Here is a 16,199-nt window from a genome sequence, read left to right on the forward strand (position 1 = left end):
AGGAAGTGGAGTGAAGAAATTTGGCAGAGAAATAATATCTCCTATTGACTGAAAACAAACATCACAGACAACGGTAGAAATGAGATGATCTGTGTAGACCTTTGCTCTACCCATAATGAAAGTGAATGGAGATATGGCAGCTTTCAGAGGAGAAATAAACTTGGCGAAAGAAGAAAGGATTGTTCTTACCCACTTCCTTTAGTCTCTTGTATTCATTGATATTATGATTTGCTTCTTGCATTGCCACTGTAGCTTTCTCTAGTGCAGTGTAACCTTCATCACACTGTGGTGTATTTTCCAGTATAGTTTTTAAAATTAGTGGATATTTACCAATCCTCTGGACTGGCATAACTAAGTAGAAGGTCAATGTAATGGCACCTGTGTCAGCCCTATAAAAAAAGTCAGAAAATAATTTTTGCATCAGGTCTTTCTTTTGTAATACTTCCATGTCACATCCATTTATAAAGTGCTGTTTCTTGCTCGGACCCTTCTGATATCTCTTAAGAATTTATGAAAGATAACCTCTCAAATGAAACCATATGCATGTTGCATTGAAAAAACCTATTCATATTTTGAGGGTGGTCACAGTATGAAGCACAGTATTTACTTTGAACTGCTTAGGCTGTAACGATCCAATAGGATTCAATGCAATGAGTCAAACCAATAGTAAATTTGAAAAACTATACTTGATTTATCTTGCTTTTTTTGAGTTGTACTACTGATAGAGTTCTGGCTGCAAAGAAAACTAACTTATCTCCAGTACTTCTAAATACTCTGATCCCTTGGTCCCCACAGCTATTATTGTTATGGCCTGGAGCAAGACCTCTACACTTGTGTATATATGTATATATATATATATATTTAAGCACTTAAAACATAAAATTTATCACAGAGGCTGTGTTAGCACACAGTGCTTCCTAATAGTACTGAAGCATTCAAAGTTTGCTTGGCAGTCAGTAACTCAAAGAAAAGGCCTTGGATTTCTGTAGCATTATTCATGACCTCAGGACACCGCAAAGCACTTTACAGAATTTAAGCAAAGCGTATTGATTCACCTAGGAGGACAACTAAAACAATCTCAGAACATCTTCACATAAAAATAATGTATAGAAAATTACAGCCTGCACACTAACATCTCTGAATATTCCTTGGTCACCATACCAGAAGGTACTTTAGTGAGATGAGACTGTATTTTGAGACACTTTTCTCATTGGATGTTTCATTCCATCCTTGCCATATTATTTTCTACTTTTATAATGTTCACTTTGTGACATCTTGGGAATAAAAATAGTGACATTGACAGGAATTGTGGATGACAGATTCCAATGATACAAGAAGAAACAAAACCTCCTTTAATCCTCTTCCATCCCACCACAAGCTAATTAAAGAGTGAGTCAAGACAGAAGGGCTCTGAAGATACAGTGCAAGTGATGTCAGGGCAATTATTCAGCTCATGAGTCATATTCAAATGAAGGATTATTACACTTTTAAAGAAGATTAAAAGATCATAATTTAAAGGTTCATTTAATCTTAGTATGGTTTAAAAAACCCTGTGATCTAGACGGCAAAAGAATACTGTTTCATTTAGTAATTTGAATTTTTTTATGTAGTATCACTAATGATACCTCCTTAAATGTGATGTAGGTCTGAAATAAAATTGGTGTGTCCTGACCTAATGGGCCATGCAGCAACAGACAGGCAGGATAGAAGGCAGCCTTTAGTAGGGAAATGTATTTCCTGTGCTCCACCTCATCAGTCCTGTGAACTCCACAATTGGAGACTTGACTTCATTGGCAATAAATTGTACTGTTAGTAATTGTGACTGGTAAAGATGATTGTTGCACACATTGATGATGCAAGAGAGAACAATCATCAGTCACCTACATCTGGAACTCAGTCAACTGGTTCAACAAGTTTTACAACCGTACCTATTCTTGACAGCAGCCATAGAACAAACAGGGTTATAAAGATCTAACTGCTATGATATTACCTCATTTATTTTTGCAAATGAGAATGGTGCCTGATTCAGATGCATTTGTTATAAATATGGAAAAGCAGAGTTCTCCTAATGGCTTAGTGGGTAAAATGTACTTTGTGATGTTATGCAGATCGGAAAGTTTGATTCTAGGGCAATTGCTGAGACAGATTATAGCATTCTAACTGCTACATTAACTCACAGCAGGTGAAATTTGACTTTGATGGTAGTCCAAGGTGGGCAATAGTGAATTGCAGCCCGTTTTACACCCTGCCCAAAAGAAAATCAGCGTAGTTTAAAACAGGCTGCAGATTTGCTATCAACTGTTTTGTGCTGCTATCAAAGTCAAATTTCACCACCACTGACCTCCGCTAATGTAGCAGTTGGAATGCGAGAATTTCTCTCAGCACTCCTGGGTTAAGGAAAGGATAATCAGCCAGGGCTCCTACTCCTGGTGGCTGCCCTTGTTAGAAACAGAACATTTGCAGGCAGTAGATGAGGATATGACTAGGATAATTTTGATACTCCCTATGTTTAAGTAGCCTGTTAAAGCTCAATGTCCAAACTCCAATATGAAGAATGGCCATCTGAACAAAGTACTGCACAAGACTAAATTACTAAATTAGGGCTCATGGGATTGAAGTAATCTATAAGCATGGACTGGGTATTTGTGAACAGACAGAAAACAGAAAGTAGTAATAAACGGATCATTTTCGGGTTAGCAGGCTGTAACTAGTGGGGTAGCACAAGGCTCACTGCATGTGCCTCAGCAATTTACAATCTATATCAATGACTTAGATGAAAGAACCAAGTGTCATGTATCTAAATTTGCTGACGATACAAAGTTAGGTGGGAAAGTAAGCTGTGAGACGGATACAAAGAGATAAAAACTGGTTAAGTGAGTAGGCAAGAACGTGACAGATGGAATATAATGTGGGAAATGGGAAGTTACCCACATTGGTAGGAAAAATAGAAAAGCAGAATATGTTTTAAATGGTTGGAGACTGGGTGTCCTTGTACATGAATCACAAAGTTAACATGCAGGTACAGCAATCAATAGGAAGACAAATGATATGTTAGCCTGTATTACAATGGATTACAGCATAAGAATAACAAAGTCTTACCACAATTATATAGGGCCTTGGTGAGACCACATCTGGATTACTGTGTACTGTTTTGGTCTCCTTACCTAAGGAAGGATATACTTACCTTGAAGGGAATGGTCTCCTTACCTAGGGCTATATTCTCTTGAGTTCAGAAGAATGAGAGGTAATCTAATTGAAACATATAAATCCTTAAGGGTCTTGACAGGGTAGATGCTAGGAAGATGTTTTCTTTGGCTGAGGACTCTAGAAATGCAAGGGGAGGTAGGGGAGCAGAGTATCAGAATAAGGGGTCAGCCAATTAGGACTGAGATGAGAAATTACTTCACTCAAAGGGTTCTAAAACTTTGGAATTCTCCTGACCCAGAGAGCTGTGGTTGCTTAATCTTTGAGTATATTCAAGATAGAGGTCGAAAGATTTTTAGATATGAACAGAATGAAGGGATTATGGGGATAGCTGCTGGAAGTTGGAGTTGAGATAGATTAGCCATGATCTTATTGATTGATGGAGCAGGCTCGAAGGGCTGAATGGCCGTGGAGCTACAGACCTCAGCATGACCTTCAGGAGAGAACAGAGATTAAACTGGAAATGCAAGAGGATTTTTAAAAAATACATATTGCAAATCATAAAGCATGTTACATGACTTCTTTTGTGGCTTTTAAAAAGTCCACATTAAAAGCAGCAGCATTGGCTTCCCTGTCATGGTATAATGAAAGAAAAATCAATGACAGCCATGCGAGGTATCTTCTACCACCTGTAACATCAGTGATGATCAAATAAAACTATCGAAAAGAGAAATAGACAGAACAAAGGAAAAACATGTGAATCATCCCTCATTGTAACTAATTATAAATAGTTCTGCTGATAATACTCGTTTAAACTATTTAATTTTACATCACAACTGTACAACACAGGTTCTGTGCACATCAAAATTAAAACTTTTGGTAGTTCTACTTTACGTGACAACTTTCTCTTTGTAAGCCTATTACTTGCTTCTTGGCTGTTCTGTCTATCCACTTGTTTTTTTCCTTTCCTCCATACATCATTTTATCTTTTGATCAAACTCACTATGATTGCTTTCACTCTTGCTGTTCTTCCTACAGCTCTCCATCCAAAGTAACATTTCTCTGAGGAAGGTGTGAAGCACAGAGTGATTAGGGAACAGAGTGGACTGAATATTTAGACCCCGATGGGGTTGAACATGGTCACTTTCCCGGTGCCGGCAGAGCTACGTGCCTGCAAGCAGCAGGTAACCAATTAATCCTGCTTAAAGGCAGATTTTCCAATCTGCCTCCAGGCACCCAGAGGCATCAGAGAAGAGTGTAGCTGCCTGGAGGCGGCCTCCCAGCCGCAGACTGGGGTGGGCCTGCTCTCCAGGCAGTCTCTGAAACCCTCCTCGGCTGCCTGGCTTCAGCTGCAGCTGCAGGCTGCCCTGTGGAGGGGTTACCCTCCACAATGGTGGCCTGGCTGCTGGTTCTATTTTTTATATAAAACTTTGAAAAGTTGGAGAGAGGCCACCTCAAAATGGCAGCATGCTCTCTCTTACTTACCTGAAAAGGCAGCCTGCTGCTTCTTCTATGCTGTCAGGCCTCCTATTAGCCCTCCAGCTTCGAGAGCCTGCCCGCTGTCCTTAATTGGATGGCGAGCCTACCCTCAGGCCACTAATTGGCCAGTTCAGTGGAAATCACAGACGGGTGACTGTTCCCCACACAATTGGGCTTCTGACCTCATTTGACCCTGACATTGGAATCCTAAAGCCCATGGGCAAAATCCTGCCCAGTGTTTTGTAAACCAAATGCTAAAGTTGGGAATTTGACACCAGTGGGAATTCTGTACAGAGAGGGAAGGAGGTGCTGCTTTTTATTCTTTTTGTTTTACCTCCAGCAGTTGGTGGGTGTTCTTCTTTTGTCTCAAAGCTAGGAGACTGTAACTTGCTATTACTTTAATAAATTAGTAACTAGTAAGTAATCAAATAAATAAATAAGGATAGACAGACATGGCAGAGCAGGTGGTGTGCCATAACTGCAACACGTGGGAATCTGTGAAAACATTACAATCCCGGGCAACCATATCGGCGATAAGTGTCTGCAGCTTGAGCAGCTTTGACTCAGAGTTGTTGAGCTGGAGTCCAAGGTGCAAGCATTGCAGAGCATCAGAAAGAGGTAGAGTTATCTGAATACTTTGTTCCTGGAGGTTGTCAGACTCCTTAGGTTAAGTAGAACTTTAGAGTTCATCAATGGCAAGGGACAGGAGGGTGTAACTCCAAGTCAGACAGGTATGAGGATCGAAGATCTGGTGGTGGAGGAGCCTCAGCCTTTGATCAACAGGTACAAGGTACTTGCTATCTGTGTGGTTGAGAACAAGGACTGCAAGATGGCCATAGCACCATGGTGCAGTAGCCCATTCAAGCCGTGGGAGTGAAAAGGAATGTGACAGTATAGTTAGGGGGAAAGATGCCATTCTCTGCAGCGATGACCGGGAGTTGCAAAGCTGGTGTTGCCTGCCCAGTGCCTGGGTTAAAAGCATCTCCTTGCACTGGAGACAAACTTGGAGTGGAAGAGGGAGGATCCAGTTGTCATGGTCCATGTAGGTACCAACGACATAGACAGAACTAGGAATGATGTTCAGCTGAGAGAGTTTGAGGAGTTAGGGTCCAAATTAAATTGCAGAACCTTAAATTTAATAATCTCTGAATTGTTACCTGACGCACAAGCCAAACAGCATGGGGTCAAGCAGAATTAAATATGTGTCTCAAAGTGTGGTGTGGGAAGAAGGGTTTTTGATTCATGGGGCACTGCCACCAGCACTTGGGAAAGGGGGAGCTATTCAGTTGGGATGGGCTCCACTTAAGTCGGGCTGTGATCAGTGTGCTGGCGAATCATTTAACAAGGTCTTTGGATAAATGGGGCATTTTCAAGTTGGCAGGCTGTGACTAAGAGAGTGCCTCAAGATCAGTGCTGGGGTCTAAGCTATTTATAATTTATAGTACTGACTTAGATGAAGAGACCAAGAGTACTGTATTTAAGTTTGCTGACCATACAAAGTTAGGTGGAAATGTAAGCTGAGATGAGGACATGGAGAGACTGCAAAGAGATATAGACAGGTTAAGTGAGTAGGCAACAAGGTGGCAGATGGAGTATAACATGGGGAAGAGTGAGATTATTCACTTTGGTAGCAAGAAAAATAGAATATTTTTTAAAAGGCTTGCAAGTTTTCAATGTTGATGTTCAGAGAGACTTGGGTCTACTCGTACTAGGAACACAAAAAGTTCGGCAAGGAAATCAGAGGTTATCAGGAGTAGATGGGAGTGTGGAATTCGAGACACAAGCAGTTCAGCAATGAACTTATTGAATGACTAGAGGGGCCGAATGGCCTACTTCTGCTCCTAATTTGTATTTTTGCATGTTCGTATGTAAGTTAGCATGTAGGTGGGCAAATGGCATGTTGGTATTATTGCAAGGGGATTGGAGTATAAGAATAAGGAAGGAATGGTGGAGCAGGCTCGAGGAACCAAATAGTCTATTCCTGCTCCTATTTTTTATTGCTTATGTTCTTATGTGTGGTAATCACAGACTGAGCTCCCAATGACCTTCCTAGAACCACAGAAAAATTATGGCACAGAAGGAGGCCATTAAGACCATCGTGTCTGCACCGGCTGAAAAAACCAGCCACCCAATCTAATCCCACCTTCCAGCACCTGGTCCATAGCTTTGCAGGTTACAGCACTTCATGTGCATATCCAGGTACCTTTTAAATAGGTTGAGGGTTTTTACCTCCTGGCAGTAAATTCCAGATGCCCACCACCCTCTGGGTGAAAAGGTTTTCCCTCGTGTCCCCTCTAATCCTTCTACCAATCACCTTAAATCTGTGCCCCCTGGTAATTGACCTCTCTGCTAGGGGAAACAGGTCCTTCCTGTCTACTCTATCTAGGCCCCTCATAATTTTGTACACCTCCATTATGTCATCCCTCAGCCTCCACTGTTCTAAGGAAAACAACCGTAGTGAATCCAATCTTTCCTCATAGCTGCAACTTTCAAGCCCTGGCAACATTCTTATAAATCTCCTCTGTACTCTTTCCAGAGCAATTATGTCCTTCCTGTAATGTGGTGACCAGAACTGTATGCAATACTCCAGCTGTGGCCTAACCAGGGCTTTATACAGTTCCAGCATCACACGCCTGCTTTTGTATTCTATACTTCGGCCAATAAAGAAAGGCATTCCATATGCTTTCTTCACCACTCTATCTACCTGTCCTGCCACCTTCAGGGACCTGTGGATATGCACTCCAAGGTCTCTCACTTCTTCTAACCCTCTCAATATCCTTCCGTTTATAGTATATTCCCTCGCTTTGTTTGCCCTTCCCAAGTGCATTATCTCACACTTCTCTAGATTGAATTCCATTTGCCACTATTCTGCCCACTCAACCAAACCATTGATATCTTTCTGGAGTCTACAGCTATCCTCTTCACTATCAACTACACAGCCAATTTTTGTGTTATCAGCAAATTTCCCAATCATGCCTCCCACATTTAAGTCCAAATCATTAATATATACCACAAACAGCAAGGGACCCAACACTGAGCCCTGTGGAATGCCACTGGAAATCGCTTTCCATTCGCAAAAACATCTGTCGGATACTACCCTTTGTTTCCTGTCACTGAGCCAATTTTGGATCCAAGGTGCCACATTCCCGGGTAACCCATGGGCTTTCATTTTACTGACCAGTCTGCCATGCGGGACCTTGTCAAATGCCTTACTAAAATACATGTAGACAACAGCCACTGCACTACCCTCATCAATCCTCCTTGTTACTTCCTCAAAAAACTCAATCAAGTTAGTAAGACATGGCATTTCCTTGACTATCCCTGATTAATCCGTATCTTTCTAAGCGACAGCTAATCCTGTCCCTCAGAATTGATTCTAATAATTTACCCACCACCAAGATCAGACTAACCAGCCTATAATTATTTGGCCTATCCCTCGCACCATCTTTAAACAATGGTACAACATTTGCAGACCTCCAATCCTCTGGCACCTCGCCCGTATCCAGTGAGAATTTGAAGATGATCCTCAGCGCATCCGCTATTTCCTCCCTGGCTTCCTTTAACAACCTGGGATGCAATCTATCCAGCCCTGGTGATTTATCCACTTTCAAGGATGTCAGACCCTTTAGTACTTCCTCTCTCATTATGCTTATTGTATCTAATATTTCACATTCCTCCTCTTTAACTGCAACGTCTGCATCAACCCTCTCCTTTGTGAAGACAGAGACAGAAAACTCATTAAGAACCCTGCCCACATCTTCTGCATCCACGCATAAGTTCCCTTGTACATCTCTGATAGGCCCTACCCTTTCCTTAGTTATCCTCTTGCTCTTAATGTACTGATAAAACATCTTTGGGTTTTCCTTGATTTTACCTGCCAATAATATTTCATGTCCTCTCCTTGCTTTTCTAATTTCCTTTATTACTTCACCCCTGCACTTTCTATACTCCTTTAGGCTTTCTAAAGTATTAAGTTTTTTGTGATCATCCTAAGCTTTCTTTTTCTGCTTCAACTTACCCTGTAAGCTTCTAGATAACCAGGGACTCTAGATTTGGCAGTACCACCTTTTATCTTTGTGGGGACATGCCTACACTGTGCCTGTAGAATCTCGCTTTTGAATGCCTCCCACTAGTTTTCCACTGATTTTCCTTCAAGGAGCTGTATCTAGTCCACTTTCACCAGATCACCGCTCAGTTTCATAAAATTTGCCTTCCCCCAATTTAGGACTTTTACTCCTGTAAATGGACTATAACACTAACATAATCAATTCGCCAACTATTTCTCAGCTATATAACATCACTAAACCAAAAAAGCAGACGGAGTGGGGGTGGGGGGCTTATCTCTTAGGGGTAGAAATTGGTTATGACCCTTTTTTGGATGCGTAACCAGTGGCCTGCCATCAGCAAGCCCCTGAACCGGGAGTTCCCAAGTTGGCCCAAAATTGGGCCTTGAGCCTCATTTACATTACTTTGCCAAGCTACCAGCACCTGTCACACCTCCACTGACAGATCAACCACTTTAAGTAAAAAATTACAAATGTAAGTCCTGAGAGGAGGGGTGGAGCAGCAATAGTTGGGGGTGGGGGCACGATAGTGAGTACGGTCATGTGGGGTAGAGCATCCTTGGGGTGCAGGTCTTTGAACTCCAAAATTGGTCCTCGTTGTACTCATTTTATGCCCAAACAGCCAGAATGAGGCCCAATTTCTACTCCTATGTATCTAACTCTCTGTGTTTTGCCTTCCATTGTTTTGTTTCCCTCTTATCCTCTGTCTCTAGCTGTCTCTCATTTTCTCCTCTTGCCATCTCTGTTTAAATTCAACTCTTTTGCATTCTCTCTTCCCCTCCTATTTATGTTGATGTCTCCTTGCTCACATTTAGTCTTTCTATCTGGATGTAGGTCATACCCTCCCCTGACCAGAAAATTTGGATTTTATTTTACACATTTTAGTGCATTTTTCAGAATTCTGGAGGATTTTGTAAAATGCCTTTTGAAACCACAAATAATTTACTCTGCAAGGGTTACAAGTTCCCTTCCAGTAGCTGGTGCATTGATGAAGCATTTCTGTTACAATACCCAGATCATACTACTGTTTAACTAGATATTGGACTGTAGGGGACACAAGGTCTGCTTCCAGGAGTAACCAGTGATACTGAACCCAAGAAAATATCTAGTGTAAAAACCTCAAAATGAGATGAGGCAATAGATAACGGTTAAAAGATTAGTGATCAAACATGGCTTGGAAACTCCTAACTGCCTCTCTATTGTTTGTTTATTTTAAGCTTTAAGATTACAAAAAAATTCCATGTCTTTTTAAACAGTGTACTGACTCAAAGACTTGCAGGTATTTTTTATGTGGCTCCATTCAGTGAACACCCCTCTATCCTTTAAGTGATAGCCTCAGCATTTAAGAGCTTCACCTGCACTAGATAATTCACCACCCTCCCCCCTCCCCCCACCACCCAAATTCAAATTAGTAGGGAATTTGCTATGCAGATATAATTAGGGCCAGGCAGAGAAGGTCTGGCGGTATTGGCCATACACAATAGTCCAGATCCAGAAAATCGAAAATCTACCATATAATTTAATGGCTATGGCCACTACAACTGTGTGATGATGCTAGTATGACAGGTCTTTCCACAAGATTGTATCTGACAGTCCAAAGCAGCACATGTGACCAGGCTTCATTTTCACCTCATTAAAAAAGAGACGGAATTAATTGAACTCAAATACAAGCATACCAAAAATAAACACCCAAATAAAGTTGGACATGTTGACAACTACCTTATTAATAGCAAAAGCTGCAAACTCTGAAAAATTTTAATACTACAAGAACCTCAATCAAAGTGTTCACATACAAACATCTTACACAAGTCCTCTGTAATGCAGGATGTAAATGTAATAGACCTCCACTATTTATGACATTTTTTGTACATTTACAACTAAATATCATTAAATTTTAGCAAAAATTGTTACAGTGGCTGGTTGTGAGATAAATAGAATGCAACACAAATCTCAGTGTGGGGATAATGCATTTTGCACAGTGGCGCAGTGGTTAGCACCGCAGCCTCACAGCTCCAGCGACCCGGGTTCAATTCTGGGTACTGCCTGTGTGGAGTTTGCAAGTTCTCCCTGTTTCTGCGTGGGTTTTCTCCGGGTGCTCTGGTTTCCTCCCACAAGCCAAAAGACTTGCAGGTTGGTAGGTAAATTGGCCATTATAAATTGCCACTAGTATAGGTAGGTGGTAGGGAAATATAGGGACAGGTGGGGATGTGGTAGGAATATGGGATTAGTGTAGGATTAGTATAAATGGGTGGTTGATGGTCGGCACAGACTCGGTGGGCCGAAGGGCCTGTTTCAGTGCTGTATCTCTAAACTAAACTAAACTAAATACTGAACAATTGTGACTTCATCATTTAGGCACTGTTTAGTTGTATCTACTTAATTACATGTGGTATCACTGCAGGACTTGCATGTTATCCTTCGCTTGCCATTTAAATTGGCAGTCGGGTTTTAACTTTTTTTAATAACATTAAAATACTGATTCATTATTTATTTTGTAGGATTCTTTTTAAGTTCTAATGTTAAATATTAATCCTATCAGTTAATCACAGTTAACTTCTGCAATTATCATGGCAATTTTTGCAGAATTTTTTTTTTAATGCAAGTTAATCAGGAAAGTTATGTGTAAAGCACTATTTACTAATATCAGCCGAAGCACTGAAATTCTATTGCCTTTTGAACATACTGTAATTAACAACTTTAGAAACAAAATCCATCACTAAAGAGGGAACAATTGTTCTCTAAACAGAGGCTCTGTTTAACCTTTTCAACGCAGTTCACTGTTTGCATCCAAAGATTCTTGGTTGTGGAGGTCTCGAATTCCTGGTAAAAGCTTTAAGATTTTGTCCAGAATTTTACGGTCCCCCCCCCAAAGAGTGAGAAGGTTGGGGGATGGGTGAAAAATGAAGCGGGAGACTTGGGGAGCCCTTCCCGACCCGCTCCCGCCTCTGCTGCCACTTTATGCAGGGCAGCGGCGGAGAAAAACAGCCCACCCACCCGAGGCCAATCAAGGCCCTTAAGTGGCCACTTAATGGTCTCTGCACGCTGCCACGGGGACTTTACCTGTGGCTGGCCGGGCGGCCCAGCCGCGAGAGAAGCCACCTGACAAAAGCAGGTGGCTCTCTGATGGCCTGGGCAAGGAGGGGTCCCTTATGATCGGGCACCCTGTGCCCAACGAAGGGCCACCCCTGCTGCCCCAACCACCTCCAAAACCCAACACACAACCCGTCCCCCCAATCGGCCACCTTGCCTCGCTGGGGCCTGACTGATCACCCCCGGCGGGTCACCAAAAATCTACCTTTGTCCTCCGGGCTCCTCAACATCTTCTTCGTGATGCTAGGCTGCAGTCCCAGCTGTGGCCACCGCTCCCGGTGGCATGCTGGGACTAAGAGCTGATGGCCCATTGATTGGCCAGCAGCTCCATTAGGCGGGACTTCCTGCCTCAAATGGGTGGAAGTCTTGCCTCAGAACAATTAAAGGCCGGGGAATCGCAAAATGTGGGTCGGATCCCCAGGCCAGGAGGAAGCGGGTTCGCCACCGACTTTTCAGTCAGTGGTCGGCTCCGGTCTGCCAAGGGAAAAATCCCGACCTTTGATTAGTGTTATGTACTGACGAGGGTAGTCTTTTTGGTTTGCTAAATAGAAAACTACTGGATATCTGAAACATATATAGTTGACGGTAATTAAGATTTGAAGTTACTGATAGTAAATGGATAGCAAACAATTCTGTGCAAGGTACAAAAATAAATAAGGAGGGAGCATAACTTGCATTTCTCTGTGCAGGACTTGGAAAAGCCTTGGAGAATCCATTCTCTGACTTCATTGCAGGATAAGATAGAAACACAGGCAGTTTACCATTCCATTCAAACACACTGGCCGGAATTTTACGCTCCCCCCCCCCCCACCCCACCCCACCCCACCAAAGGGCAGGATGGTGGCTGGGGGGGGGGGGGGGGGTAGGGGCGTAAAATGGAGTGGGAGGCTCAAGGGGCCCTTCCCAATCCACTCCCTCCTCTGCCGCCACTTTACGCGGGGCGACAGTGGTGAGAAATGGCCATTCCACCCCAGGCCAATCAAGGCCCTTATGTGGCAAATTAATGGCCACTTAAGGGCCTTTGCCTGCCGCCACGGGGATTTTATGGTTGGCAGGCGGGCGGCCCAGGCCTCAGAAAAGCTGCCTTATAAAACTAGGCGGTCTTCTGACGGCTTGGAGGGTTGCTCTCCTGATCGGGCATCCTGTGCCCGACGGAGGACCGTCCTCGATGCCCCAACCGCCCCCAACACCCAACACGCTCCCCCCGCCCCGCTCCCCCCAAATCAACCCCTCTTGCTTTGCTGCGGCCCGAACGATCGCCTCCGCAAGGCCCGAAAAATTTACATATTCTCCGGGGCTTCCTGACGTCTTCAGACTTCGGCTGGATTGCAGTCCCAGCCGTGGCCATAGCTCCTGGTGGCGCTGCTGGGACTATGAGCTGCCAGCCCACTGAGTGATAGGAGTATAATTTGAGAAAAAGTAACTAGAAAAGGAGGAGACTTGTGTGGTATAATCACCACTGTAAACCAGTGTTTAAATGATAAAGGGATTTGATAGGCTAGCTACAGAGAAACTATATCCTCTGATGGGAGAATCCAAAACAATAGGGTATAGAAAAGACTGTTGAGGAGGCGGGATTGCCACCGACTTTCTAGTCGGTGGACAGCTCCCGTCCAGCACCATAAAATGCCAGCCATTATTCTGCAGCTAAAAATATTTTATAAATGATGCCACCATCCTATAGAATAATGATTTTTCCTAAATGCTCTTTGTTAATTTTTTGGCACAATATCTGTTGTGCTAGCCGTACAAAGATTAAGTTTAATCAACAGGATAAGGTTCAATTTTTCCATCTGTATTAAAGTAATCATATGCAGAAAATGGAAAGGTGCCTGGAAGCACACAGGAGAAGGAACTGGGAGCCCTGGAGCATTCCTAAGCAAGAAAGAAAAATTTGGGATGAAAAGAAATCAGCTGAGTGTAGCCTGCAATTGTCCAAAGCAGCTGCCTGAAACTGGCATTGGGTCCATTGCTTGTACAAATTGGCACTTAGCATCTTTCAGGCCCCTTGGTGAAATTTGTTTTCATGCTACAGTCAGTTTCTTCAACCACTCAGCAGTCCTTAAAGAGGTTGCATTATGGGGAAAGATCGAGCAGGTTGGGCCTATTCTCATTCGAATTAAGATGAATGAGAAATGATCTAATTGAAACATATAAGATTCTGAGGGGGCTTGACAGGGTAGATGCTGAGAGGATGTTTCCCCTCCTGGGGAATCTAGAACTAGGGAGCAAAGTTTCAAAATAAGGGGTCTCCCACTTAAGATGGAGAGGAGGATGAATTTCTTCTCTCAGAGGGTCATTAATGTTTGGAATTCTCTTCCCCACAGAGCAGTGGCGGCTGGGTCATTGAATATATTCAAGGCTGAGCTAGACAAATTTTTGATCTACAAAGGAATAAAGATTTATGAGGGGCAGGCAGGAAAGTGGAGTTAAGGCCACAATTTGATCGGCCATAATCATATTTAATGGTGGAGCAGGTTCGAGGGGCCAAATGGCCTACTCCAGCTCCTATTCTTATGAACCACTAGAGACCAAAAGGTAAGGTTAAAGTTCTTTTTATTTAACTTATCTTATTATGGAGCTACAAGGACTAGGAGTGCTCCTCATGGTTCCACATTAAAACTGTGGGTTTTTTATTCTTTCTTGGGATGTGAATGTTGTTGGCAAGGCCAACATTTGTTCGACTCCTAATTGCCCTAGAGAAGGTGGTGGTGAGCCGCCTTCTTGAACCTCTGCAAAGTGTTGCTGTTAGCACTGATTCACCGGGATGGTGGGTGCTGCCTCGACATCCATGAAATGATCAGTGCAGGAGCCATTGTAGTGCCCTTGCAATCATGAAGCACCAATTCTGGTTACACAGCTCCATCGGCAGTTGGATACGGGGCAATGGTTTCGCTTCTCCACACTTATGGTAGTGCCACCTGTCAGAATGTTGTGAGCTCAAGTCCTACTCCAGAGACTGGAGCACATAAATCTAGGCTGACACTCCAGTCCAGTACTGAGGGAGTGCTACAATGTTGGAAGTACTCTATGTGGGTCGAGACATTGAGCGGCACAGTGGCGCAGTCGTTAGCACCGCAGCCTCACAGCTCCAGCGACCCGGGTTCAGTTCTGGGTACTGCCTGTGCAGAGTTTGCAAGTTCTCCCTGTGTTTGCGTGGGTTTCCGCCGGGTGCTCTGGTTTCCTCCCACAGCCAAAGACCTGCAGGTTGATAGGTAAATTGGCCATTGTAAATTGTCCCTAGTGTAGGTAGGTGGTAGGAGAATGGTGGGGGTGTGGTAGGGAATATGGGATTAATGTAGGATTACTATAAATGGGTGGTTGTTGGTCAGCACAGACTCAGTGGGCCAAAGGGCCTGTTTCAGTGCTGTATATCTAAACTAAACATTAAACCTGTCTGCACTCCATGGTGGATGTAAACCATCCCATGGCACAAATTTGAATAAGAGCAGGGGTGTTATCCCTGGTGTCCTGATCAATATTTATCCCTCAATCAACATCCAAAGAACAGATTATCTGGACATTATCATATTGCTAATTGTGGGACCTTGCTGTGCACAAATTTGTTGCCATGTTTCCAATATTGCAACAATGACTACATTTCAAAAGTATTTCATTGGCTGTAAAGCGTTTTGGAATGTTCTGAAGGGCGCTATGTAAAGGAAAGTTTTTTTTAGTGGAGTGATCCCCACCCAAAATCAGAGCTGTAGGCCTTACTGCCCCATTATATATGGTTTGACACAACAAAAAAAGACTTGTTTTCAGATTTAAAATGTTACCAATGTTTGCGCATTTAAAGAACTAAAGCGTCACAAACATAAAGTAAATATGCTTCTACAAGGTTCTTACCCCACTACACTTAGAGTTTCCATAACTTCTTTCCAAATATTTTCATTCTTCTTGTAAAGGGTTTCAAGTAGCAGGGTGTTCTCATAGTTGGCACAGTACTCTTTGTAAGTATCTTCCAGCTTTTGTTTGAAGGCGAGGAACACATTACCTTTCAAAACAAAGACATCAATGAATCACCAGAGAATATCTCTTAAAGACAAATGTAGATAAATGTTGAAGTGGAGGAAGATACAGAGCTCTCGAGAAAGAATGGGTAGCGGGATTTTCAAAGTGTGAACATGGGCCTAGTGACTTTGTTGTCGCCTGCAAACTTATGGTACTACTTTGAAGAATTATATATTTTCACACAGTTAAAATTATATGCTTATCTACCTAAATACCGTAATGTATTACGAGCAATTCTGAACAACCATATTTGAATATTAGTGCTGCAGACCTGACATTTTATTATGCGAAAACAATATAGGTACATATTTTCTGATCACCAGTGCAAGTCTTATCACAAAAATAAATCTTGAGCAGGATTGGCCATTTATTTTAATGTTTTAAACTACCATCAGTAGATGTCTACAC

General features: G+C 42.7%; 1 protein-coding gene across 9 annotated transcripts in view; it reads right to left on the bottom strand.

Annotated features, from left to right (window-relative positions):
* Positions 1 to 16,199, bottom strand: part of arhgef37 (Rho guanine nucleotide exchange factor (GEF) 37) — a 110,280-nt gene that overhangs the window by 62,241 nt on the left and 31,840 nt on the right. For all 9 annotated transcript variants that reach the window (XM_068043438.1, XM_068043436.1, XM_068043431.1 and 6 more), the window contains 2 exons: positions 15,627 to 15,774; positions 190 to 389 (listed from right to left, as the gene is read on the bottom strand). In XM_068043438.1, coding sequence (XP_067899539.1) covers positions 190 to 389; positions 15,627 to 15,774 — 348 coding nt within the window. The remainder of the gene's footprint in view (positions 1 to 189; positions 390 to 15,626; positions 15,775 to 16,199) is intronic.

This window comes from Heterodontus francisci, chromosome 12, assembly GCF_036365525.1.
Source record: "Heterodontus francisci isolate sHetFra1 chromosome 12, sHetFra1.hap1, whole genome shotgun sequence".
NCBI lineage: Eukaryota > Metazoa > Chordata > Chondrichthyes > Heterodontiformes > Heterodontidae > Heterodontus > Heterodontus francisci.